Consider the following 24,474-nt stretch of genomic DNA (forward strand, 5'->3'; position numbering starts at 1 on the left):
GCTGCTAGGGGGAAGGTGGGCGACAAGTGCTTTGGTTGCTTCATGCTGACAGGGGGTGCAGTAAAGAGTGTAAATTAGGGCTTCATCACTGGTCAGTTGAGAGGGCCTCAGAAGATGAGCATTTTTATCCTGGGTTCCATTTCCATCACCATTTGCAGTTTTATGGCTTCAAAAGGATTTAGAAAAACAGCTCCATATTGTAGTAGTCCATGGGACTTCTGGACCTGACATAGTTTGGACTTGCTTTTTAAGTACCTGGAGTGAATCAGAGACATTTTGTGAATAATTCAGAATGTACACACAACACTCAACTTTAATTATAGCACAGATTCCACCCTGTGCTGCTGTTAAGATGTCCAGTGCTATTCTATTTTCTATAACTGCCTGGCGCATTAGTTTTAAGTTTAGTATTTGGGAGAGCTATTCCTTGGATCGTATCATTTAAGGCCTTTGAGTAAAATTGGTTAAGGATTTGATATGCTAAATTACATCTTCTAAACCAAGAGATGGTATATAAATGGAGGCTAGGTGATCATACCAATGAAAAACACTCCTAGTTCATTGTTGTTGGAGGCTTGGGAAGTTTGCAGCATGTGGGATGTTCTTAACCCAATGTCCTTGCAATCAAGGAAATCCCAGAGTGCACCTCAGTATCCACCTTGGAGGGAACCATGACCAGAGATTAGTTCCACACAGCCAGTGAGTGCCGTTTGGGGCTGGTCAATGGATACCAGGGTGGGTTGTCCAATCTGTGGCCTGTAAAGTTATTATATGTGAACAGTGGTCTTTGGGAAGCTTGGGCCATGGTTATTAGAATGGTTTCTTCGCTCCCAGCAGAGGAGAGCCTTTTGATTTAAGCATCATGCCATTGGAGTAACCCAAATGTACTCATCCCAGCTTTAAAAAAAATTAATTTCATATCTCTGATTATTTGCACAGAGAATTAACACATCAGAGGCATTTTGCAGTTAAGGTAGAGCTATAATGATAGTTAAATTCTTTGTACCATCATAGGAGAAAGGGAATTTATGCCTGTTAACTTATTGAGACTTTAGGCATAAAAAACTGCTTTGATAAAACAATTAGAAAACCTTTTGCAGTCTTTCAACATTAAAAGCAGATTAATAGTTTAAGAAAACTGTTGTTTCAACAAACAGAAAACAAAATTCTAATTTTGCTGGGTACTTGATATCAAGACTCATTTGCTTTAATTTCACATAGCATGACCATATCAATTCTTCTACAAACTTTCCACAACTTTTATTTACATTCAGAATTATCCCTCATTAATTAACCAGCTGTACTTTAGAACAAAGTTATCTTCTTTTACCTTCAATAAAATGTATTTCCATTCCTTACACCTTCTCATCAAAACACACATCTTTCTAGCATGCATAGATGTTTTTCTTATTGTTTTAAGTAGTTTTAATTAGAATTTAAAACCATTAGAAACTTTAGTTTTCAGTGAACACTGAGAAGTAAGCTATTATAAACTATTATACTAGCATTCTTTAGGTTGATAAATTTATGAACATATTTTATAATTTCTCAATAAACACAAAATATGTCCACTTAGCAAAACTTTAAGGTTTTAGATTACCACGAAGATTTTCAAGCACTCTAACACACAATTATTAAGAAGTTCAGTTACTACACTTAAGTTCACTCATTCCTAACAACCATGCTAGATTACATACAAAACCTTCACTAAACATGACAAAGTCAAGCCTCTCTTAGCATTCTTTTCTTTTGAAAGATTTAAGCTAGGCTGTATTGCAAAAGATAAATTTCTGTCTCAGGGCGTCTAGTTTAAAATCTCCCAATTTTTGAGGATAATTATGAACCCAATAAGTAGAATAGATTTCCAATAAAAGGATTTAGAAAACCAGTTTTATACTGTAGCAGTCCACAGGACTTTTGACCATTTTCCTTCCTTGCAGCAAAATTAATTTAGCTGCATAACCTTATTATATTATATACTTCTCTCAGGGGCCAAGCCTCCCTAATTAGAGCGTTTGTATTGAGGCCAGGCTTGTGTGCAGAAGAGAAGGCACTTTTTTTCAGGGTTTGGAGATCAAATTGCTCCCAACTCTTTAGAATGCATGCCAGGGGCATGTCTGGCTTTAAACTTGAAGAGTGTGCTCCCATCTGGAAGAGAGAAAGACAGGTGTGTGACACCTGTCTGCCTTTTCTGTGAGGGCGTCCCCTCGCCTTGGAGCCTAGGTGACAATGGTCAATCACTTCCTCTGCCAGGCCTACTGGACTTAACCACTCCTTACCAGCATGGCCCGTACCTTGCCTTGATTTCTCTTTTGCCTTCCCAATAAGCAAGAGTCATCTCGGAGCTCTGGATTTAGTGGGACCTTACTTTACACCTTTTGGGAGTTCTAATCCAGACCCCAATTTCTTCTGCAGGGGTTTTAGCATAGTACACTCGGGATAATTCTTTGAGAGGGCCCTGCCTGTATGATGACTGCAGGGACTGTGTGACCTCTCATTGCCAGAGCAGTGGTCAGTCAGAGACACAAGCCTGTTTCACTTCCCTGGGTCTGCAGAAAAAGAAATGCCATACCCCAAGATGAATGCCTGTAAGGAAGAGAGGTCAATAGAGTAGAGCCATTTACATGTTGGGCTCAGTTTTCAGCTTGACTACGTCACAAACCTCATTTACACTACACAGGAGAAAGTGGCACAGTCCAAAGAGGACTGCTTCAAATGAGGAGCAGGGTAACTTTTTCCAAGGCCAGAGATAAAATTCAGACAGAAGCAGCTATGGACAGTTATGGAGGGGGGTGTCTATACTCTTAAACACCAGTTTCTGCCACTGCCTGGGAATTATCCTACTAGTCACCCACTGTAAGAAATCTAACCTGTGAGACAAAGAGGTCGGGGTCATCTGCAACTCTTGCATAGGCAGCAACCTAGCCCAGGGTTCACTAAGCGCCATTGGATCAATCATCCAGAGCCGAGATCCAACAACTACTGTGTACTAGTCAGGTCTGCCCTCAGAGTCTGCAGATTAGAATAGGAAAGTAGGAAGTTGGCTCAGCCACTCCCCAACATTCCTGTCCGAAGGTGGGGGATCATGGAGTGGCAGACACTGGGAAACCTTTCACCGGAGACTTAAGACTCATAGCTGACGTTAATTGGCTTTTAAGTGGCTGACGGGTGCCCGGTCGCATTTTTATGAGATAAAAAGTATAGCATTTAGTTAAGAATAAGAGCAAAGAGTAAGATCTCTTAACTTGCGGTGGTGAGCATCAGGTTCTGTGAGACTGATGAAGTTAGAGGCACACATAGAGCATGTAAAGAAAGTAAAGAGCACCCCTGCCTCACTCAGAGGCCAGAGTGGCCTGAAAAAGCACACTGAAAGTCAGAGAGACAGAGAGATGGAGAGAGACAAAGAGAGAGTCCTCACAGACACCCAGTGGGGCTGTTGGAGTCTGATTCCAGAAACATGGACCTTTGAGGAGCCACTGAAGTGTAGCCTCAGCCTAGACTCTTGGCAATTGCCCACGACTTTCCTCAGTCTCTCGCATCCAAGGAGATGCCTCTGAAATGGAATCCTGGCCTCCACTCAGTTGATTTTCCTAGCTCCGAAGGGAGATGGGGGATCCACTGAGGGAGACGCAAGGGAACCTGTTGCTCAAGACTTTGAGATTGGCAGCCGGGCTAGTCCCGTTTAAGTGGCTGACCCCATTTTTGAGTGCCATAGATGGCTTCCTTATATAAAAGGAGCATGAAAGAAAAAGGCAACCTCAGATGCCTATATTCACTTCTGAAGTTATCCCAGACAAGCCCCCCAAAATGATGCTGGGGTTCTTGTTCGCAGATTTGAAGAATGAATTTCACAAACACTCAAGGTAGGAGAGTAAGTGAGAGGCTTTTATTTAGAGATAAAGCAAGAGGACAGAGCTCCTGGCTTGTGCCAGGAGGGGACAAGAGAGTCTCCAATAGTTGTTATTCTTAACAATTGAAAAATATTCTATTGAAATGACATACGGAACATACTCAACATGTTAAATATGTATGTTGCTCCCCAAAATTTTCTGTGTAAAGGTATTGCTGCTTTTGGAAAGGGGCAGTTATAACCAAGGGAACAAGGTAGAGCTTTATTTCTGTGTCATATAAAAGCAATCCAGGAGGGAGGAGCCAAGATGGCAGTGTGAGCAGGACAGCAGAAATCTCCTCCCAAAAGCATATATATTTTTGAAAATACAACAAATACAACTATTTCTAAAAGAGACCAGAAGAAACAGGACAACAGCCAGACTACATCTACACCTGTGAGAACCCAGCACCTCATGAAGGGGGTAAGATATAAGCTGCAGCCTGGTGGGACGCAAGCGCCCCTCACCCCAGCTCATGGCGGGGGGAGAGGAGTCGAAGTGGGGAGGGAGAGGGAGCACGGGACTGCTAAATGCCCAGCCCTAGTCATCTGCACTGGGAGCGCAGACACACAGTGCGCTGTGTGCTGGAGATTAGGGAAACGTAACAGTAAAAACTGGGAGTGGGTCCCCGCAGCTGGCGCCCCTGGGACAAAAGAAAAGCGAGTGTTCTTTGACAGTCTTAAAGGAACAGGAGCCTCACAGCTGGATGGAAGCATCCTGGCACACTCAGTCTAGCAGCTGGGAATCTCGGGGAACTCTGGGCGCCATAGTCCCCTGGGCAGCAGTGGAGCTTGGAGGCCCCTCATGGTGATAAACAGCTTCCCACCTGTTCCTCCTCTGCCATAGCGGGGCAGCAGCCTGAAAGAGCCACACCCACAGCAACCTTGGAGCTTACTCCACAGAAGCCGGGCAAGAATCAGAGACCCTGTCTGCGTGCAGCTGCCCAGCACATGCCGCTAGGGGTTGCTGTTCTCCCAGGAGAGGAAAGCGAGGAGCAACCAGGAAGGGATTTTGTTCTCCCAGCTGACACACATGCCATCTGCCCATTGCAATGAAAATGCAGAAGAATTTGATTCAGACCAGAATCACACAGACATCCCCTGAGAGGGAACCCAGGGAGATAGACTGAACCAATCTTCCTGAAAAAGAATTCAAAATGAAGGTCATAACCATGCTGATGGACTCACAGAGAAATATGCAAGAGCTAAGGAGGAGGAATACAGAAATAAAACAATCTCTGGAAGAACTTAAAAGCAGAATGGACTTAAAAGTATCATGGACTAGAAATCAGAGAACAGGAACACAAAGAAGCTGATGCAGAGAGAGATAAAAGGATCTCCAGGAGTGAAAGAATATTAACAGAATTGTGTGACCAATCGAAATGGAACAATATCTGCATTATAGGGTACCAGAAGAAGAAGAGAGAGAAAAAGGGAAAGTGTCTTTGAAGAAATAATTGTTACAAACTTTCCCAAACTGGAGGAGGAAATAGCCTCTCAGACCACAGAAGCACACAGAACTCCCAACAGAAGGGACTCAAGGAGGACAATAGCAAGACACATAATAATTAAAACGGCAAAGATCAAAGACAAGGACAGAGTATAAAAGGCATCCAGCGAGAGAAAAAAGGTCACCTACAAAGGAAAAACCATCAGGTTATTATCAGACTTCTCAACAGAAACCTTACTTGCCAGAAGAGAATGGCATGATATATTTAATGAAATGAAAAAGAAGGGCCCTGAACCAAGGATACTGTATCCAACATGATTATCATTTAAATATGAAGAAGGGATTAAACAATTCCCAGACAAGCAAAGGTGAGGGAATTTACCTTCCACAAACCACCTCTACAGGCTATTTTAGAGGGACTGCTCTAGATGGAAGCACTCCTAAAGGCTAAACAGATATCACCAGAGAAAATAAAATCACAGCAAAGAAAGAAGAACAAATACTAACTAAAGGCAAAAAAGAAAGAGCACAAACAAACAAACAAAAAAACAAACAAAAAAACACCTAACATACAAAGAATGGAGGAGGAGGAATAAAAAGGGAGAGAAATAAAGAATCATCAGACTGTGTTTATAATAGCTTAATAAGAGAGTTAAGTTAGACGGTTAGATAGTAAAGAAGCTACATTGAACCTTTGGTAACCAAGAATCCAAAGCCTGCAATGGCAATAAGTACACATCTATTGAAAATCACCCTAAATGTAAATGGACTGAATGCACCAATCAAAAGACACAGAGTAATACAAAAAAAAAAAAGCAAGACCCATCTATATGCTGCTTACAAGAGACTCATCTCAAACCCAAAGACATGCACAGACTAAAAGTCAAGGGATGGAAAAAGATATTTCACGCAAACAACAAGGAGAAAAAAGCATGTGTTGCAGTACTAGTATCAGACAAAATAGACTTCAAAACACAGAAAGTCACAAGAGATAAAGGGCATTATATAATGATAAAGGGGTCAATCCAACAAGAGGATATAACCATTATAAATATATATGCACCCAATACAGGAGCACCAACATAAGTGAAACGAATACTAACAGAATTAAAGGAGGAAGTAGAATGCAATGCATGTATTTTAGGAGACTTCAACACACCACTCACTCCAAAGGACAGACCCGCCAGACAGAAAATAAGTAAGGACACAGAGGCACTGCACAACACACAAGAACAGATGGACCTAATAGACATCTACAGAACTCTACACCCAAAAGAAACAGGATACACATTCTTCTCAAGTGCACATGGAACGTTCTCCAGAATAGACCACATACTAGGCCACAAAAAGAGCCTCAGTAATTTAAAAAAACTGAAATTCTACCAACCAACTTCTCAGACCACAAAGGTATAAAACTAGAAATAAATTGTACAAAGAAAGCAAAAAGGCTCACAAACACATGGAGGCTTAACAACATGCTCCTAAATAATCAATGGATCAATGACCAAATTAAAATGGAGATACAGCAATATACGGAAACAAATGACAACAACAACACAAAGCCCCAACTACTGTTGGACACAGTGAAAGCAGTCTTAAGAGGAAAGTATGTAGCAATCCAGGCATATTTAAAGAAGGAAGAACAATCCCAAATGAATAGTCTAAAGTCACAATTATCGAAATCGGAAAAAGAAAAACAAATGACGCCTAAGGTCAGTAGAAGAAGGGACATAATAAAGATCAGAGAAGAAATAAATAAAATTGAGAAGAATAAAACAATAGAAAAAAATCAATGAAACCAAAAGCTGGTTCTTGGAGAGAAACAAAATAGATAAGCCTCTAGCCAGAGTTATTAAGAGAAAAAAAGAATCAACACACATCAACAGAATCAGAAATGAGAAAGGAAAAAATCACAATGGACCCCACAGAAATACAAAGAATTATTAGAGAATACTATGAAAACCTATATGCTAACAAGCTGGAAAACCTAGAAGAAATAGACAACTTCCTAGAAAAATACAACCTTCCAAGACTGACCAAGGAAGAAACAGAAAATCTAAACAGACCAATTACCAGCAAAGAAATTGAAATGGTAATCAAAAAACTACCCAAGAGCAAAACTCCCGGGCCAGATGGATTTACCATGGAGTTTTATCAGACATACAGAGAAGACATAATACCCAGTCTCCTTAAAGTTTTCCAAAAAGTAGTAGAAGAGGGAATACTTCCAGACTCATTCTATGAAACCAGCATCACCCTAATACCAAAACCAGGCAAAGACCCCACCAAAAAAGAAAATTACAGACCAATATCCCTGATGAACATAGATGCAAAAATACTCAACAAAATATTAGCAAACCGAATTCAAAAATACATCAAGAGGATCATACACCATGATCACATGGGATTCATCTCAGGGATGCAAGGATCATACAATATTCAAAAATCCATCAATATCCTCCACTACATAAACAAAAAGGACAAAAATCACACGATCATCTCCATAGACACTAAAAAAGCATTCAACAAAATTCAACATCCATTCACAATAAAAACTCTCATCAAAATGTGTATAGAGGGCAAGTACCTCAACATAATAAAGGCCATATATGAAAATCTCACAGCCAATATCATACTGAACAGCGAGAAGCTGAAAGCTTTTCCTCTAAGTTAGGGAACAAGACAGGGATGCCCACTCTCCCCACTGTTATTCAAAATAGTACTGGAGGTCCTAGCCATGGCAATTAGACAAAACAAAGAAACACAAGGAATCCAGATCAGTAAAGAAGAAGTCAAACTGTCACGATTTGCAGATGACAAGATTTTGTATATAAAAAAAACCCTAAAGACTCTACTTCAAAACTACTAGAACTGATATTGGAATACAGCAAAATTGCAGGATACAAAATTAATACACAGAAATCTGAGGCTTTCCTATACAGTAACAATGAACTAATAGAAAGAGAAACCAGGAAAACAATTCCATTCACAATTGCATCAAAAAGAATAAAATACCTAGGAATAAACCTAACCAAGGAAGTGAAAGACCTATACCCTGAAAACTACAAGACACTCTTAAGAGAAATTAAAGAGGACACTAACAAATGGAAACTCATCCAATGCTCTTTGCTAGGAAGAATTAATATGGTCAAAATGGCCATCCTGCCCAAAGCAATCTACAGATTCAATGCAATCCCTATCAAATTACCAATAGCATTCTTCAACAAACTGGAAGAAATAGTTCTAAAATTCATATGGAACCACCAAAGACCTCGAATAGCCAAAGCAATCCTGAGGAGGAAGAATAAAGTGGGAGGGATCTCGCTCCCCAGCTTCAAGCTCTACTACAAATCAAGACAATTTGGTACTGGCACAAGAACAGACCCACAGAGCAGTGGTACCGAATAGAGTGTCTAGACATTAACCCAAACATATATGGTCAATTAATATAAAATAAAGGAGCCATGGACATACAATGGGGTTATGACAGCCTCTTCAACAGCTGGTGTTGGTATAACTGGACAGCTACATGTAAGAGAATGAAACTGGATCATTATCTAACCCCATACACAAAAGTAAATTCAAAATGGATCAAAGACCTGAATGTAAGCCATGAAACCATAAAACTATTAAGAGAAAAACATGGGCAAAAATCTCTTGGACATAAACATGAGTGACTTCTTCATGAACATATCTCCCCGGGGCAGGGAAACAAAAGCAAAAATGAACAAGTGGGACTCTATCAAGCTGAAAAGCTTCTGTACAGCAAAGGACACCATCACTAGAACAAAAAGGCATCCTACAGTATGGGAGAATATATTCATAAATGACAGATCTGATAAAAGCTTGACATCCAAAATATATAAAGAGCTCACGCACCTCAACAAACAAAAAGCAAACAATCCAATTAAAAAATGGGCAGAGGAGCTGAACAGACAGTTCTCCAAAGAAGAAATTCAGATGGCCAACAGACACACGAAAAGATGCTCCACATCGCTAGTCATCAGAGAAATGCAAATTAAAACCACAATGAGATATCACCTCACACCAGTAAGGATCGCCACCATCCAAAAGACAAACAACAACAAATGTCCGCAAGGTTGTGGAGAAAGGGGAACCCTCCTACACTGCTGGTGGGAATGTAAGCTAGTTCAACCATTGTAGAAAGTAGTATGGAGGGTTCCTCAGAAAGCTCAAAATAGAAATACCATTTGACCCAGAAATCCCACTTCTAGGAATTTACCCGAAGAATGCAGCAGCCCAATTTGAAAAAGACAAATGCACCCCTATGTTTATCGCAGCACTATTTACAATAGCCAAGAAATGGAAGCAACCTGTGTCCATCAGTAGATGAATAGATAAAGATGTGGTACATATACACAATGGAGTATTATTCAGCCCTAAGAAGAAAACAATCCTACCATTTGCAACAACATGGATGGAGCTAGAGGGTATTATGCTCAGTGAAATAAGCCAGGCAGAGAAAGACAAGTACCAAATTATTTCACTCATCCCTGGAGTATAAGAACAAAGGAAAAACTGAAGGAACAAAACAGCAGCAGAATCAAAAAACCCAAGAAAAGACTAACAGTTACCAAAGGGAAAGGGACTGGGGGGCATGGGTGGGAAGGGAGGGAGAAGGGGGGAAGTAGAAATGGGGCCTTACAATTAGCATGTATAATGTGGGGGGGGCACAGGGAGGGCTTTTCAACACAGAGTAGACAAGTAGTGATTTTACAGCATCTCACTATGCTGATGGACAGTGACTAATGCGGTATGTGGGGGGGAGCCTTGGTGAAGGGGGGAGTCTAGTATACATAATGTTCCTCATGTAACTGTAGATTAATGATACCAAATAAAATAAAAATAAAAAGCAATCCAAAGACATACAAACTAGGGAAGTTGTGGCTGTTGAGCGTCAGGGATCAGGCTTCTATCTTGTTGCGCTAACATCTTCAATAAGGGTCTTTCATCTGAGGTCAAAGACAGCTCCTCAAGCTCTAGCTGTCATACCTACAGTCCAACCAACAAGAAGCTGACAGAGGAGAAGCATGACTACCACCATAGGGACAGATCTTAAAAACAGCAAAAGACACTTCCACTTATATTTCACTAACCAGAATTTAGTCACATAGCCTTTATGTGGGGAGCCACATAATTCTTTACTCTGGAGAGCCATGTAACTAAAATCCAGGGGCAAATGGTGACAACCAAATAATCAGTCTCTGCCACATTTCTGGAGTCAAATGAGGAGCAGGCAAATAGACTTTGCTGCCATCCAGGGCTGAGTTTTCACTCTTTGAATACACACTTTAAATAAGCTTCCCTCTTGGTGAGGCTTGTGAGGCATAAGCATCTTATGAGATTATTTATAAACCTTGATTTCAGTGAGAAAACACTGAAGAAAAGAATTTCAAGGTTACAAGTTCTCCGTTTTTCAAAAACTGGAGACTTTTATTTTGAGAAAAACTCCTTAAGATTATACAAATATAAAACTAAAATCATCATCTAAAAATGGATATTGCTCTTTTCAAATGTGAGTTTAAGCTTCAGTATAACAATAAACTACTGCTTGTTCTTATGGAGTAGTGTATTTGGATGGAAGAGTAGATCACAAGAGATCAGTAGTTGAAACCTTCAAACCTTACAGGAATCTCCTCACAATGGAAGACCTGAAAAAAAGAAACCAGGTGGGAAGAAGATCACCCTGGGATATACCACTGAAATCTGTATATTCGTGTTGACTCAATAACTCATTATTATATTGATTGTTGATTAGTGTATTCTAATAGGATTCTCTTGGGGAGGCACCTCCTTGAAGGTAAGATGCTTCCCCTGAAGGTAGGGTGACCAAATGTTCTTGTTTGCTGAGGACTAGGAATCCCAGGACATAGGACTTTCAGTGCTAAAACTGCAAAGGACAGCTCTGGGAATACTGGGACAGTTTCTCACCCTACGAATGGACATAACCACTGTTGATAACATTTGAAGAACTTAGAAAGACCAGGAAAAGAGAACTGGGACCTGCTGACCTGGGAGAATTGCCTGGGATGATGGGTGAAGGGGGAAAAGAAGAAAAGGAGATGTGATTTTTTTCCTTATCTTGTTCTGGGCTCTGAGAAACGTCTACCACACTCTACCACACCTGAACTTAGGATGGCATAACTCCTGGAACAGTACTATGAAGTAAGTCCAGGAAGTCCAGGAAGAGGAGTTAGGCTTTGAGCAGCCAAATAATGAGCCAGTTGTATGTTTTGCTGTTGCAATTCTACTCTGTTCTTTCGGAGCCTGGTCCCATGCAACTGTGGGATAATATACGCACTGGGCTGGATGCTAATAGTAGAAGCAGTGTAGTGATGCAGGAGGAGCCCAAGGAAGGTAAGATCCCAGAACAGCAAGTAACCAGTCACAGAACTATAAGAGGCTCCTCCTTCTTTGGAATTTATAAATATCCAGTGGTGAAATCCATCAATGGATTGAAATCTATTAACATTTTAAGATTCTAGAATGACAAATCAGCCCTTCCATAATGACAGCAATATATATAAAGGGTTATATAAAGTCTTAATAGAATAATCCTTCATGTTTTGTTGGGCAAACATGGAGATTCCTTTCAAATTTTTTTTTGAAACTTACTAACCTGATTTCAAGGACTACTTTCCTTGGTCCTATTTAGTATCTAAAGATTTCATCTCTTCTACTTGATTATCACAGAGGGGGGTCTTAGATTGTAGTCATTAATTTTTAAAAAAGCCTGTAAATTTTGTTTTAGGGAACTGGGGGTGAGTCCCAGGCTTCAGCTTCCCTTTCTTCCTGCACTACAATTCTCAACAAAGTCTCAGTTCTGAGTTGTGATCTTTTATACCTGTAATTTGGTGAAATCTGGGTGGGATCTAGAGAGCAATAGGCCCTAAAGACAAGTGCATGCACTAGAGTTAAGACTCCTTAATTTCTTGTTTTCTTGTCCTAACTTTCCCTCCATTGCCAGGGAAAAGTGACTGCTAAGCTTAGTCCTTGGAGTTATCAGTTAATTGTTTCAGGGGAGATTCAATCATAGTATGTTTATTATCTGTGTTACCCCTCCCCCAAACTTATGTTTTCATTATAAGTGGTCTTGTTTTTTGTCCCTAAATTAGGTTAAATTGCTATAGATCTATTACAGCCCAAGGGTTAGAAAAGAAGCACCATCTCTGTTCAGTTCATTTTTAACTAACAATGTTTATGGTCCCTCTTTCGTACAACTTGGAACTGATAAGCAACTGATGACCCAATATTGTAGTCTTTCCTTAATATGTCCTGGGACTTTGATGTCTTGAAAAATCTAAAGGCAAATCTGGAAAACTCCTATGTTGGCCAAATGGAATCATCTAGAAAAATGGGACTTCACCTAAAACAGGCAAAATTCTTGACTCTCTCAAAACTGTACTGGGAAGACACTAAAAGTTCACAATAAGGATCTCAAGAGGAGAAGACTTCTCAGGCACTTATTAAAAGCCCCTATGAGCAAACCTTTGGCAATCTGGAAGTACAGATCCCAATTCCTCCCCTAGAATATTTTGGGGAAGTGTAAGCATGGACTAAAAAAATCCTGGGATGTAAAAATCTAGGTTGGAAGGAAATTCAAGGAATAGATTTGGAGTTACTCTGTGAAATTAATTGCTTCTAGGAAAAAATACTGCCAGTCAATGTTCAGTCAGTTCAGTACTTAGAAATTATCTTTGGTGTGCAAGTAATAGACTTGCAATTGCATTTGAAATCTCTCCAAGACCATCCTCCACTCAGGATTCATGTCACCATCTAGTGAGTTAAGTTGTGAAAAACCTGTTTTCCTTTAGTGTAGGTCTTTAAAGGCTAAAATGCTAGGCACTTTACAAGATCACACTTAACCTTGCCTTATAATACATGGGTGGCACTGAGAGGATATGTTTTCCTTATGCAATATGCATAATAAAACCAAAACTGAAAGAAAAAATAGCCATCTTAGGAAACTTGGGAAGATGGTGAGAGTTAAAATATTGCTTTATGCCAGAGACAAAACCAGCTTGGGTCACAAGTTAAACTTTACAAAGAAAAAAAAGTACCAGGACATCTCTACTGCACAATGAATAGACCTAAAGTTCCCAGTTGCCTTGTTCACTGTCCACTCCCATCTCAAAGACATCATTGTACATATTAAGCTCAAAGAGTAGGATGATGAGGGGAAATAGCTTTTGGAGTAGAAATAAACAGAAGATAAAAATCCATAATTGTTTTTACTCTTGGAGATGAGTCACTCTCAATTTATTTCCAAATTTTCTCTATCATCAGCTGTTCAATTCTTTACTTTGCAAATCACCAGATTAACAACGCCAAAGTCAGGTCAGAAATGATCCAAGAGAACAATTCAGAGGTATCCCATGGTGAGTGGATGAGAAACTGGGAATAAGACAGCCTCAGAAATTCTTTTCTGTCCCAGTAAAGGTACCAGTGTATGAACCAAATTCACACTTTCATTGTTCCAATTAGGTTATTTTCACATAATCTAGTATGATTTTTTGGTGAAAAACTTGGTGGAGGATTTTTTATTTCCTGGGAAATTCTGTCCATCACTTTGTACATAAGATATTCAAGTAGGTCTAAATCCAAAATTCATTTCAAGATAAGAAATTATATTCCTTTTACCTCTCCTTTTTAATACTTTCACATGACTTCTTTATCCCAAACCTTCCTTCTACAAGGAATTTCAAAGCAGAATGGCCAAAGAGATATTCTAACATCATGATCACAAGAAATGTAATTTAGATGTGAGCTGTCACAATCTGGGTCAATCTCCTCTGTGCAGCAATCTATCAACATCTTTAGATTTCCTGTAAAGTATAAGCTTGCTATTTTATCTATGTTTGACTCATCTTCTTTACATTGATTGGGTTCTTAAACCCATTTAGCCTCTAACTCCTATTTGGATTGGCAATAGGAGATTAGAGTCCAAATGTCCTCCCTAGGAACTAGGTGCAAGTTACAGTCCAATTATTGCAGAAAGACTATAAAGGTGTAGGTTTCAGAATGCCCCTAATATCCTCTTATAAACACAAAGCTCCAAACTCAGATTCATAGCCATTTACTTATGTCAAAAGACCATTACCTATCTTCAATTTACTCTGTAACACCTGCCTCAGATGGGACTTTTATAGGAAGCAAAGTAGAAAAGCTAAAACATCACCCAAATAATTCAGGAAAAATACTGTTTTCATTTGAAATCTCTAAATAATTGAAACAAAAACAAAGTTTTCTGGCTAGATTCTATATTCCCCTTTGTTTTGATTTTGTAGGCACAATCAGAAATGTCTACAACCAGTGAGCTTTTAAACAAGTGGTACTCAACCTGGAGTCCAGTGGATAGCTGGGAACTGTTGTCTTGGTTTTGGTTTAGTTGGTAAATTTGCAAAAGAATCAAGATATCCTGGCATAGCCCCATCCCTTCTAAAACACGCAGATTAAATGTCAATTTGTGACAAGTGTCCACACACTTAGTCATGTTAGATGATGGAACTGTGTAGGAGGTGGTGAGGATGAAAGTTATTACAACTATGGAAAGTTTCTCTCTTCCCCACCTTTCACATTAGCTAAAATGAGTAAGCATCAGCTCCTGACGGATACGGTCAGCCTCTAGGTCCAGGGACTCCATATGTTCATACTCTTCCTCAGTAGGCTGTTCAAGGCGTCCTGTCATTGGAGAGGACCAAACATCCATCCCATGCTCCAGGGAGATGTTGTGGAGGACACAGCAAGCCAAGATGATGTGGCTGGACTTCTCCGGTGAGTACTGCAATGCACCCTTGGATCCATCCAGGCAGCGGAATCGGGAGCAGAGGGTGCGGAAAGTCTTCTCAATCACACTGTGAGTTGCAGAATGGGCCATATTATAGCGATATTCGGCTGGAGTTTCAGGAATGTGAAGTGGGGTCATGAGCCAGGTATGGAGAAAGAATGAACTGTCACCTATGGGGAAAGCCCAAAGAAATCATAAATATTGTAAGTGGAATACAAACAAAAAAGGAATCCAGGAACATATACAGAGAATGGACAAGAAAACACAACAGCCTGTGGCACCAAAGCACACCAGAGAAACCATGAGGGAACTGCAAGAGAAGGCATGTCAGTGTCCTGAGCAGGCTCAGAATGTCCTTGGTTAAAACTAACAGAGAAAAAAAAAGGGCTGATAATTAAAGAAAGCCAAGCCTGAAAGAATGTAGGAAGGAGGTGAGGCACTGGAGGATATAAAATTGCTGGATTTTCTAAATTCAGAGATACTGTTTTTTAATAAAAAGTTAGTAAAAACTATCACATAGCAAGCCAATCTTCAAAATCTCTAAAGAACTACAATGCAAGAGAGAAAAAGAGAACGCTTCCAGGAGATTGTAAAACACTTGTGAGGAAATTTTTTAACTTTACCACTAAAATGCCAGGTTTGAGAGCAGTACCTAGGGATTTTAGAGTATTTCAGGAACAATGATCATTATTCATTCTCTCAGTGCTAGGAAGAATAAAAGTCCCAGCATCTATGGCAGAAATCAGCAATCAGGAGTTCTGTCTTCCCAGATATTACATTTGCTAGAACCATACCTTGGTAACAGAGGAACTGGTAAAATTTCACATTAAGGAGAACATAAATATGATGTGAATAGTAATAGTCAATGATAAGGAAATGAAATCAGAAGCCAACTAAAATGATTTACATGAGGCAGTTCCCTTAGGGACTTCCTTATCAAATGATCCTGGGAACTACTAAAAACGAAACAGAAAACCAGGGTGCAATGTCCTAGTACAACAGTAACGTGTTTCTACAGTGTGTAATTTTCCTGACTCACTACATCTGGCAGATGAAATATCTCCCACAGAGGCACAATCTCTTAGAAATTGGAGACAGGCCCTAGGAGTACCAACCTGCAAAATCCCTGTTTTCCTGACCCACCATCAATTTCAGTAAATAGTTATGGACTATTCAGATAGTGCTAGGCACTGTTCCAAAACATATAGGACTTCATTCTTTTAGGAGCTTACATTTCTAATAACTGGATTAACTTAAAATTTTTATTGAGATATAATTTACATAATAATTGAGATATAATATTGTATTAGGTGTGCTGGATTAACTTTAAATATCTAAGTCTCACAAAATTTTCAAATTTTATATTTAGCTGACTTTTCCCCTCCTAGTATAGGGGAAATCACCCCTACTAAATACTGTATTTAGAAGACTAATGTTATAAATAATAATGAAAATAGTATCTGTTACTCACTGAATACTTATTATGTAGCAGGCACTGTGCTGGGCACTTTAAAAATAGTCTCTATTATCCAATTCCAACTCTGCCAGGATAGATATTATTGAACTCATTGCATAAATGAGAAGATCAAAATGCATGACAGCCATCCTTTGATATGTCAGATGAAGGAAGGGGAAAGAGCTAGTCATTAAATGCTAATTTCTGATTCAGAGGCACAAAAACAATAGTGAAATGCTGTAAAAGAAAGTAAGATAAACATTTAAGATGAATGTGAAAGCAGAGATACACGTAATATTTTTTAAATGTTTCTTTAAGAAATATCATGGGCCTTAAATGGGGAGACACATAGGACAAGCTCATTAATGTTGACCTTTTATAAAATGCTCCATTGTCATTAACAGGTTATATAATCCAAGCAGCACTGGAAGACAGACACTCAGGAGGGGATTAGGATCAGAACTGCTAAACAGATTACATTGTTTACATAATCAGGCATTCAGCAAGACACTCTGGCAGACCTTACCCAAAGCTGCCTAAGAGGACCAGACCAAGAGCTGAATAAACAGGAACTCAGGCTGAATTGTTTGCAGGAGCAGGTACACTTAAGGGGAATTAGGTAATGCACTATGAGAGAACAGATGAGAATGAGGACATGAAGGGATGACACCATGGTGAAAAAATGCTAAAAAAATCAAAGGGGAATCACAGTTAATTCTAGATCTAGCTAATTTAGAACTACTGCACATATCTGATGGCATTAAGATATAATCAGACATCTGAGAAAGACAAGTACCAAGTGATTTCACTCATCTGTGGAGAATAAGAACAAACCAAAACTTAAAGGAACAAAACAGCAGCAGACTCACAGAATCCAAGAATGGACTAACAGTTATCAAAGGGAAAGGGACTGGGGAGGATGGGTGGGAAGGGAGGAAGGGAATAAGGGGCATTACAATTAGCACACATAATATAGAGTAGGTGTCGGTCCCCTCCCTGCTTCTGACCCGTAGACAAGGGAGGAGACGCGATGAGATATCAAAGATCTGAAAGAACCAGCCAGGGAACTCAAGGCGTAACAGCGCAAGAGTGGTGCTGAAAAAGTACCTCTCATATTTATTGATCAAGAATCACATTCTTGAGTGGGTTAACGAGTTTTTAGACACAATGATTAACATGCTTTGCTCCAGGAATGTAATTGCCTCCAGGTCGCCAGGGCAAGACATCCCTGGCGCCAAACAATGAGGGAATAGCTATAACAAGAAACAGATCTCGGTTAAGAATTAGTGAGCTGCGGCAGGCACCACAGATCCAAGGAAGGCAATCAATTCTCCTAAAAACAGAATGATCTATGAATAGCAACCTACAAGTAGGGGCAGAGGGAAGGCAGTATAGCACAGAGAAGACAAGTAGTGACTGTATAGCATTCTTACTACACTGATGGACAGTGACTGTAATGGGGTATTGGGTGGGGACTTGATAATGGGGGGAATCTAGTAACCACAAAGTTGCCCATGTGATTTTATATTAATGATATAAAATAAATAAATAAATACATCAAAAAAAGATATAATCAGCCATCTTATCTTTTTATTTTTTTTAAACATCTTATCATTCTTCATCCTGTCAATCCGCCCCTACAGTTATTCCATTGTCCACATACATTCTCTAGAGACCAGTGTTTCCCAAACTTACCTATTTGCATGAAATCATTTAGAGTACTTGTTAAAAATGGATTTATAGTTTAGTCCCTTAAAGATTCTCATTCCCAAAATTTGAAGTGGGGCCCAGTGATGTACGTTTTTAATAAATTCCCAGATGACTCTTTGATCTGGGAAATCTGTGAACATTATACTAATTCAGCGGTCTTTAGACAGTTTTTCTGTTAGAGCTCATAGAGGCTTTTCAAGGGGGGTAGGTGCTAGAACTGATCATACTAAGGTTTTTTCCGTTCTTAGTGTGTATCATATCGCCTGGTACCAAATCTGGCCTTAATAAGCATTTGTTAAATGTTGCAATCTCCATTTCTCCCACTTCCACTCTTTCTCTAAAGAGGGAAATCAGAAAGTATATAAAAATTTGTCAGTTTTTACTTTTTCCACCTATGTCCTGTAAACAACTAAAAAAACTACTTTAAAACCATAATTCCAACTGAATCTGGGGTCCCAAGGTGTGAGGGAAAAGAAAATCAGTAATTCCTTTGTGACCTTGAAGTCCTTAACAGAAGACATATTTGCCAACTAGAGTAACTCATATAACCTAGTTAAACACAGGTGACTTAGTTATTCTGTGCCTTAATTTGGTAAGATTATTATTTAACTCCTTGAGAGTTTTTAATAGGAATAAGTGAGATAATCAAATGCAAAGTACTTATAATATTGCCTGACAAATTCTAAGTGCCCTGTAAGTTTTAGCTTGTCTTTATAGTTAGGGTACCAAAATGATTTCATAAGAAGTAAGTTTGGAACCCAAGTACTCCCACATATAGAGAAATAGCTAGATAGAAATTGGAAAAACAGATTTTCCTTCACTTATTGGTGTGAGTTGTATGAAAACAAAGTTTGAAAGTTCAGAGTAGGCACAGGTTGGGATTAAGATCAAAGTCCAGTAAAAAGAAGATGGTACACTGAAAATGGTATGTAGAAACAACAGCTGAAGAAAAATCACTAAATGCCAAGATGTTACATACATATGGCATCCTGGTAGCTCTAAATCAATCAGTATGACAGCAGTTTCTTCCCATTTGCAACAGGAAGGTTTTTCTTTAATGGTCAGCAAGCACACTAAAGAGAATCCAAGCACATTAAGAATAAATAATTCCTGAGTGTCTATTACATGTTAAATACTGTTATGAACAGCGCAGATATTTGTGGTTTTGAAAGAAAAGTCTTCCGATCTTTAATGTATCTTTTCATCTCTCACTTAATATGTTGTATACAAGATAATCCTCATTCGGCTGCTCACAAAAGAGTAATGCTTTAAAACAAATGAGAAAAAACTAAGCTTCCAGACTCAAGGATTTTATCACTGTTAACTAACAGTATTCCTCACAGTTGTATAGTTATCTCAGTTTGCACTGCTCAATTTTGAATGAGGTCATTCTTGTCCTACTCAGATCACGAAGCCAGGCTTTCCAATGGCACTTGGGCAGATCTGGAAGTGAGTTCCTATCAGGAGAACCGTATAAGTGCACTTTCTGGTATCGTTTTCATATAGATGTCACAGTGACAATCACCAATGGTAAAAACGTCTCATATTTTAACAGTACTTTATAGTGAACTTTCATATAAGTTACCTAATCCCTATAACAGGTATTACTACTTTTTTACACATGATAAAAATTAAGGTTCAATTGTATGGGGGTACTATATTTAACCAGATCTGTACTGATGAGTATTTCAGATGTATTTAAGGGGAATGTTTTTGTGGGATTGTTGTTTGCAACTATAAAATATTGCTGCAATGCAAATTCTTTTATGTAATTTTGTTTTATATCACCAATGTCCATATTTATGAACACATACCTACCTGCAAGATAAATTCCTAGAAAAAGATCTGGGTCAAATAATGTATTGTTAAAATTTAATATGTCTTTTAAACATTGATTTTTAAAAATTGAGGCTTAAAGAGTTCCCAACTGAGGTCTCATTAAAAAATGAAAAGGAGGCTCAGGTCTACAGACTCCCATATTTCATTCCACTCTAATACACAATTTCTCTATGGCTACAAAATGAAGCATTTACACCTGCAAACTTACCAAGCAGCCAGCTATCTTTGTGCATTCTGGCTTCAAACTGACTACTGAGAGAAGACTGCCGCAGCACAGCATAGTCCTGTAGGCTACCTGGCCTGCTGGTCTCCACAGTCATTAGTGTCCCTCGGATATCACATACCATCAGGCAGTTTAAAGAATGCAGACCTTTGCGGTTCACATAGGAGAGGTCTTCAGCATTTGGTGCCTTAATTGCCACATGGATACAGTCAACCACTCCTAACACCCCTGGCATCCCTGCCAACCCATAGAATTCATCCTTCAGAGCCTGCAGGGAGGCTTCATCAGCTGGAAAGCGAATGAACTGCGAGGCTCTTTCCACGAGTGCTTCGGTGACATTGGCAACACATCGACTCATAGATGCCTGACTGATTCCGATAGCATCTCCCATCCGAGTCTGGAAGGAACCTGAGGTATAGAAGCCCAGTGCTGCAAGGATCTGTGTCTCTGGGCTAATAGCCCTGGATCTCTGAGTAGGTCTGGAAAGACTTGCCCCCAAGAGCTCCACCAAGTGATAAATGAACTGTCGAGGAAACCCATACATGGACATCAAATATTCATCAGTCACATCATCCAGCTTAAAGCGGTCCAATGTCCGGTGACCTCGGCCATACAGCAAGAGATCACAGTCAAGCACTGTTATTGGTATAGCCATGGTGCATATAAATGTTGTCTTTCCTCCCCTCTGCTATTTTTCCTGAACCCTTTCCAGTGAAAACATGCAAGAAGGTATTTAAGGACGTGTCAGAATTCAATAGCTAACCATCAGTGAAATGGCTCTGGCATTTATAATCTTCTCTCTGTAAAGGTTAAAAGAAAAAAATATGAGAAACTTACGAAAGACCTCAAAGTGACCCAAAGGCTACAACTGATTCTTTTCTCAAATTTCCACTTGGTTCAAGCAAAAGGTGCTATAACTGTAATTCTGGGTTTTTCTCCACTAACTCATGGCTTAATGACAGGCTTGCTTTTAGTTTGAAAGATAATGGGAGTTGTTTCGGTGGCTCATTTAATGTCTTGCATTTGAACTGGGAGGGGCAAAAGATGAACGGAAGTACTAGCTCAATTATCCACAAAATGTAAGAGGTCTGCTCCTGACTATACAGGCCAAGATGCTGCGGACAGAAGTCATAACTAGGGATTAGTCACGGCGAGTTTTGTTACCCAAAGTCTTCTGGCTCAACCTGAAAAGTACCGGAAGGGCTGGAGCGGAAGGGGTGCTAAAACCAGTCTAACAAGAGAGGAGAGGGTAGAAAAATGCCTGTGACCTAGATTGGTGGACGTTGACTGTGTGCTCTTACAACAAGCGTCCCCCTCTCCCCGAGAAATACAAGTCGTGAAGCTGAAGGCTAGTAAGTAGGGAAGACAGGACAGGTTGGAAGGAAGGCACAAAGTGGCTGGGAGAGCTAAGGTTGAGAGACGATTCCACAACTTCTAAAACGCGCCTTAGAAATGGATATGAAAGTCTGATAGCTTCGGCCTCTCAAAATTAGCCAACGCCAGTCACTCACCTCTTTGCGGCTGTCAGGTTACGAGCCACACTCCCCACCCGCCAAGCCAGGTTGGGACCTCCTCCGGACCGCGCCGCAGTGCTAAAGACGCTCAGGCCCTCCCCATAGGCACCGCCCACTCCGAGTCAGTGCCCGCCCCACGCCGCGTCCTCACCGCCGCTGTCGGTGCAACGTGCGGTTCTCCGGCGCACATTCCACACAGAGCCCAAGCGTTACAGCTCTTTCAAAGACCCCCACTTTTTGCCTCCTTATTTTCTTGTGAGACTCTTGAAAAACTTGTCGAGAAAGACTTATATGGGAAATAGTCAACTTTTACGGTACTTTCGAGGAGAAAAGAGATTAAATAGGGTTTCCATTTGTAGCGAAAGTGTGCATATTGTTAGACAGCTGTATTTCCTCCATAGTCCTCTTCCTCCCTCCACCTTCAGCGGAGCGAATGAAAACAAACAGTAACGATGGCGGCGTCGGGAAGCGACCGGCTGCTGGGCTCTAGGCAGGGGTGACTGAGTTGTGAGGGGAACCTTGAAGAACGCCCGTTGACGTGAGCGCGACAAGTTGTGCAGTACTGGGAGCGAAACACCTGAGACCTGCGAGCGACCAGCCTCCTAAGGCGTGAGGTAACTCTGCGACCTGTGCTGTCACTGCAGCTGCGGAGCGCGGACCCCTCAACCAGGAGGCGCAGCTGGTCGTCCCCAAGCCCCGGCCTTCGTAATGAGAACCCCGAGCCACTCGCTGTGTCACAGCCTCGCAGGTACTAACTTTAAGGGAGACTGTCCCCTGATCTCTAGGCGCCCCCGGGTGGGAGGCTATGGGTCTGCGGCCTGTCGGGTACCTCCCTGTGAGCCGAGAAGCCGACTAACTGCAGTTCAGTCCCCAGAGCTTTCTTTGGGGGGCCGAGTAGGTGTAGGCCCCCATTAGCCCTCGATTGTTCTCTGTCTTTACAGAAATCCCAAGTTTAAGTCTCTGCTTTTTCAGCTCTTTTTGTTAAGGTGTAAGGCTTTTTTTGGAGGTAACTTGTGGGTTTAGAACTCGGGTTGGGTAATAATATAGAGTAAGGTAGGTTTTCATTCAGTCAAGATTTGTTGAGTGCCAAATATGTACTCCACATGTAGGTGAGGGTGACTGTTGAATAGTGAAAAAAGGGACTCAAGGTTTACGGCTATCTTCTTACTGGCAGTGGAGCGACGTGTGGAAACCTGCGATCCATTCTCATTAAATAAATCTCTGGGTAAGTGACTAATCACCTTCTTGGGTTCATCCCTAACTCATCCCAGTTTTCACTTAGGCCAGTTAGTTCCCAGGTTGACTGGTCACTTGAACATAGCGTTTCATTTTGAGTATTTCTTCCTTTTCTGGCCATTCCACAGCCAGAGAGACACACAGACAGACAGACGTATTATGTACTTTCTTTAAAACTTCCAAGGTGGTAGAATTTATTGAACACCTTCAGTGGGGTATGTGCAATAATAAGAAACAACAGACCCTTCCTTTACACTTAATTAGCTTTGAGGTTTTTGTGTGTTGTTTGATGAGTGTTAGTCCTTTTCATGTGTTGGTATTGTGGCTCAACTAAATCATAAGGCTTTTTTTGTTTTCAAGTCCATTTTTCATTTGAGCCAAAGTCTTATAAATACTTGTGGAATGGAATCCTGAGTAATATTTCTGTTGCACAATGGTGATAAGTGCTGAAGCAAGTGTTACATAATAGTGTAACATACATCTAGTTAATTCATCCATTATTTTCCAGCTGTACCCCTTAAGGTATAAGTATAAAGTTCAGAAGACTATGGCAACTTTTGAGATTTACATTTATACAAACTGCAAACCACTGGGTTTTCATTACTGTACTTACATCTAACAGGTCATACTGTATATATATTTTTTCTCCTCTAGAGTGGTTATTAAAATTGAAACAGAAACTGTAGATCTTCAAGTACTAAACACTCCAAATTACATTGCTTGATTTAAGGACTAAGTATCAGCCGGACACAGTGAAGTCCTACTGTATAAGCCTACTAGAATTGTACTGTATGAAGGTGGGGGCAAGAAAGCCCTTTCTTCCATTCTTTCCTGCCCCTACCTACCCAACTGTATTAGCTTATGATCTTCCTGACTCAGAACATGGTGTCCATAGCCTGAATGCAAAACGAAGTCTAAGACATTAACTTTTGACATTCCAAACACCCAAGTCCTACTGTATAAGTGATTTTTTTAAAATTTATTTTTTAATTTTGGTATCAATATAAAATCACATGAGCAGCATTGTGGTTACTAGATTCCCCCCATTATCAAGTCCCCACCACATACCCCATTACAGTCACTGTCCATCAGCATAGTAAGATGCTATAGAGTCACTACTTGTCTTCTCTGTGCTATACAGCCTTCCCTGTGGCCCCCGCTGTATTATGTGTGCTGATCGTAATGCCCCTTACTCCCCTTCTCCCTCCCTTCCCACCCATCCTCCCCAGTCCCTTTCCCTTTGGTAACTGTTAGTCCATTCTTGGGTTCTGTGATTCTGCTGCTGTTTTGTTCCTTCAGTTCAGTTTTTTCTTTGTTCTTGTACTCCACAGATTAGTGAAATCATTTGG

General features: G+C 40.2%; 2 protein-coding genes across 21 annotated transcripts in view; one reads left to right on the forward strand and one right to left on the reverse strand.

Moving 5' to 3' along the window:
• Window positions 1–3,864: 3,864 nt before the first annotated feature.
• On the reverse strand, window positions 3,865–22,020 carry HARBI1 (harbinger transposase derived 1). Of its 2 annotated transcripts, none has more exons than XM_017670355.3 (3): window positions 21,887–22,020; window positions 20,361–21,175; window positions 3,865–15,317 (listed from the first exon to the last, which is right to left on the reverse strand). In XM_017670355.3, the coding sequence occupies exons 2-3, from the start codon at window positions 21,028–21,030 to the stop codon at window positions 14,938–14,940; spliced, it is 1,050 nt and encodes a 349-aa protein (XP_017525844.1). In that variant the 5' UTR covers window positions 21,031–21,175; window positions 21,887–22,020; the 3' UTR covers window positions 3,865–14,937. The 2 variants fall into 2 exon arrangements, with proteins under 2 accessions (XP_017525844.1, XP_036849927.1); XM_036994032.2 differs by lacking the exon at window positions 3,865–15,317 and adding an exon at window positions 18,177–19,386.
• A 262-nt stretch (window positions 22,021–22,282) lies between these two features.
• Window positions 22,283–24,474, forward strand: part of ATG13 (autophagy related 13) — an 84,239-nt gene continuing 82,047 nt past the window's right edge. For 6 of the 19 annotated variants that reach the window (XM_073216518.1, XM_073216519.1, XM_073216514.1 and 3 more), the window contains exon 1: window positions 22,284–22,637. The gene's annotated coding sequence lies outside the window, so the exon portion shown is untranslated. Of the gene's footprint in view, window positions 22,638–22,998; window positions 23,115–24,474 lie in introns of all 19 variants that reach the window. The other 13 variants (XM_017670345.3, XM_036994021.2, XM_036994025.2 and 10 more) reach the window with 8 other exon arrangements.

The sequence above is a fragment of the Manis javanica genome, chromosome 11, assembly GCF_040802235.1.
Source record: "Manis javanica isolate MJ-LG chromosome 11, MJ_LKY, whole genome shotgun sequence".
NCBI classification, from domain to species: Eukaryota; Metazoa; Chordata; class Mammalia; order Pholidota; family Manidae; genus Manis; species Manis javanica.

What these genes read in the sequence shown, in the direction of transcription:
- HARBI1 (XM_017670355.3), bottom strand. Translation starts at nt 21,030, where the DNA reads ATGGCTATACCAATAACAGTGCTTGACTGTGATCTCTTGCTGTATGGC. An exon ending in CAAAGATAGCTGGCTGCTTG is followed by an intron (nt 15,318 to 20,360) that starts GTAAGTTTGCAG and finishes CTTTCCCCATAG; the next exon opens with GTGACAGTTCATTCTTTCTC.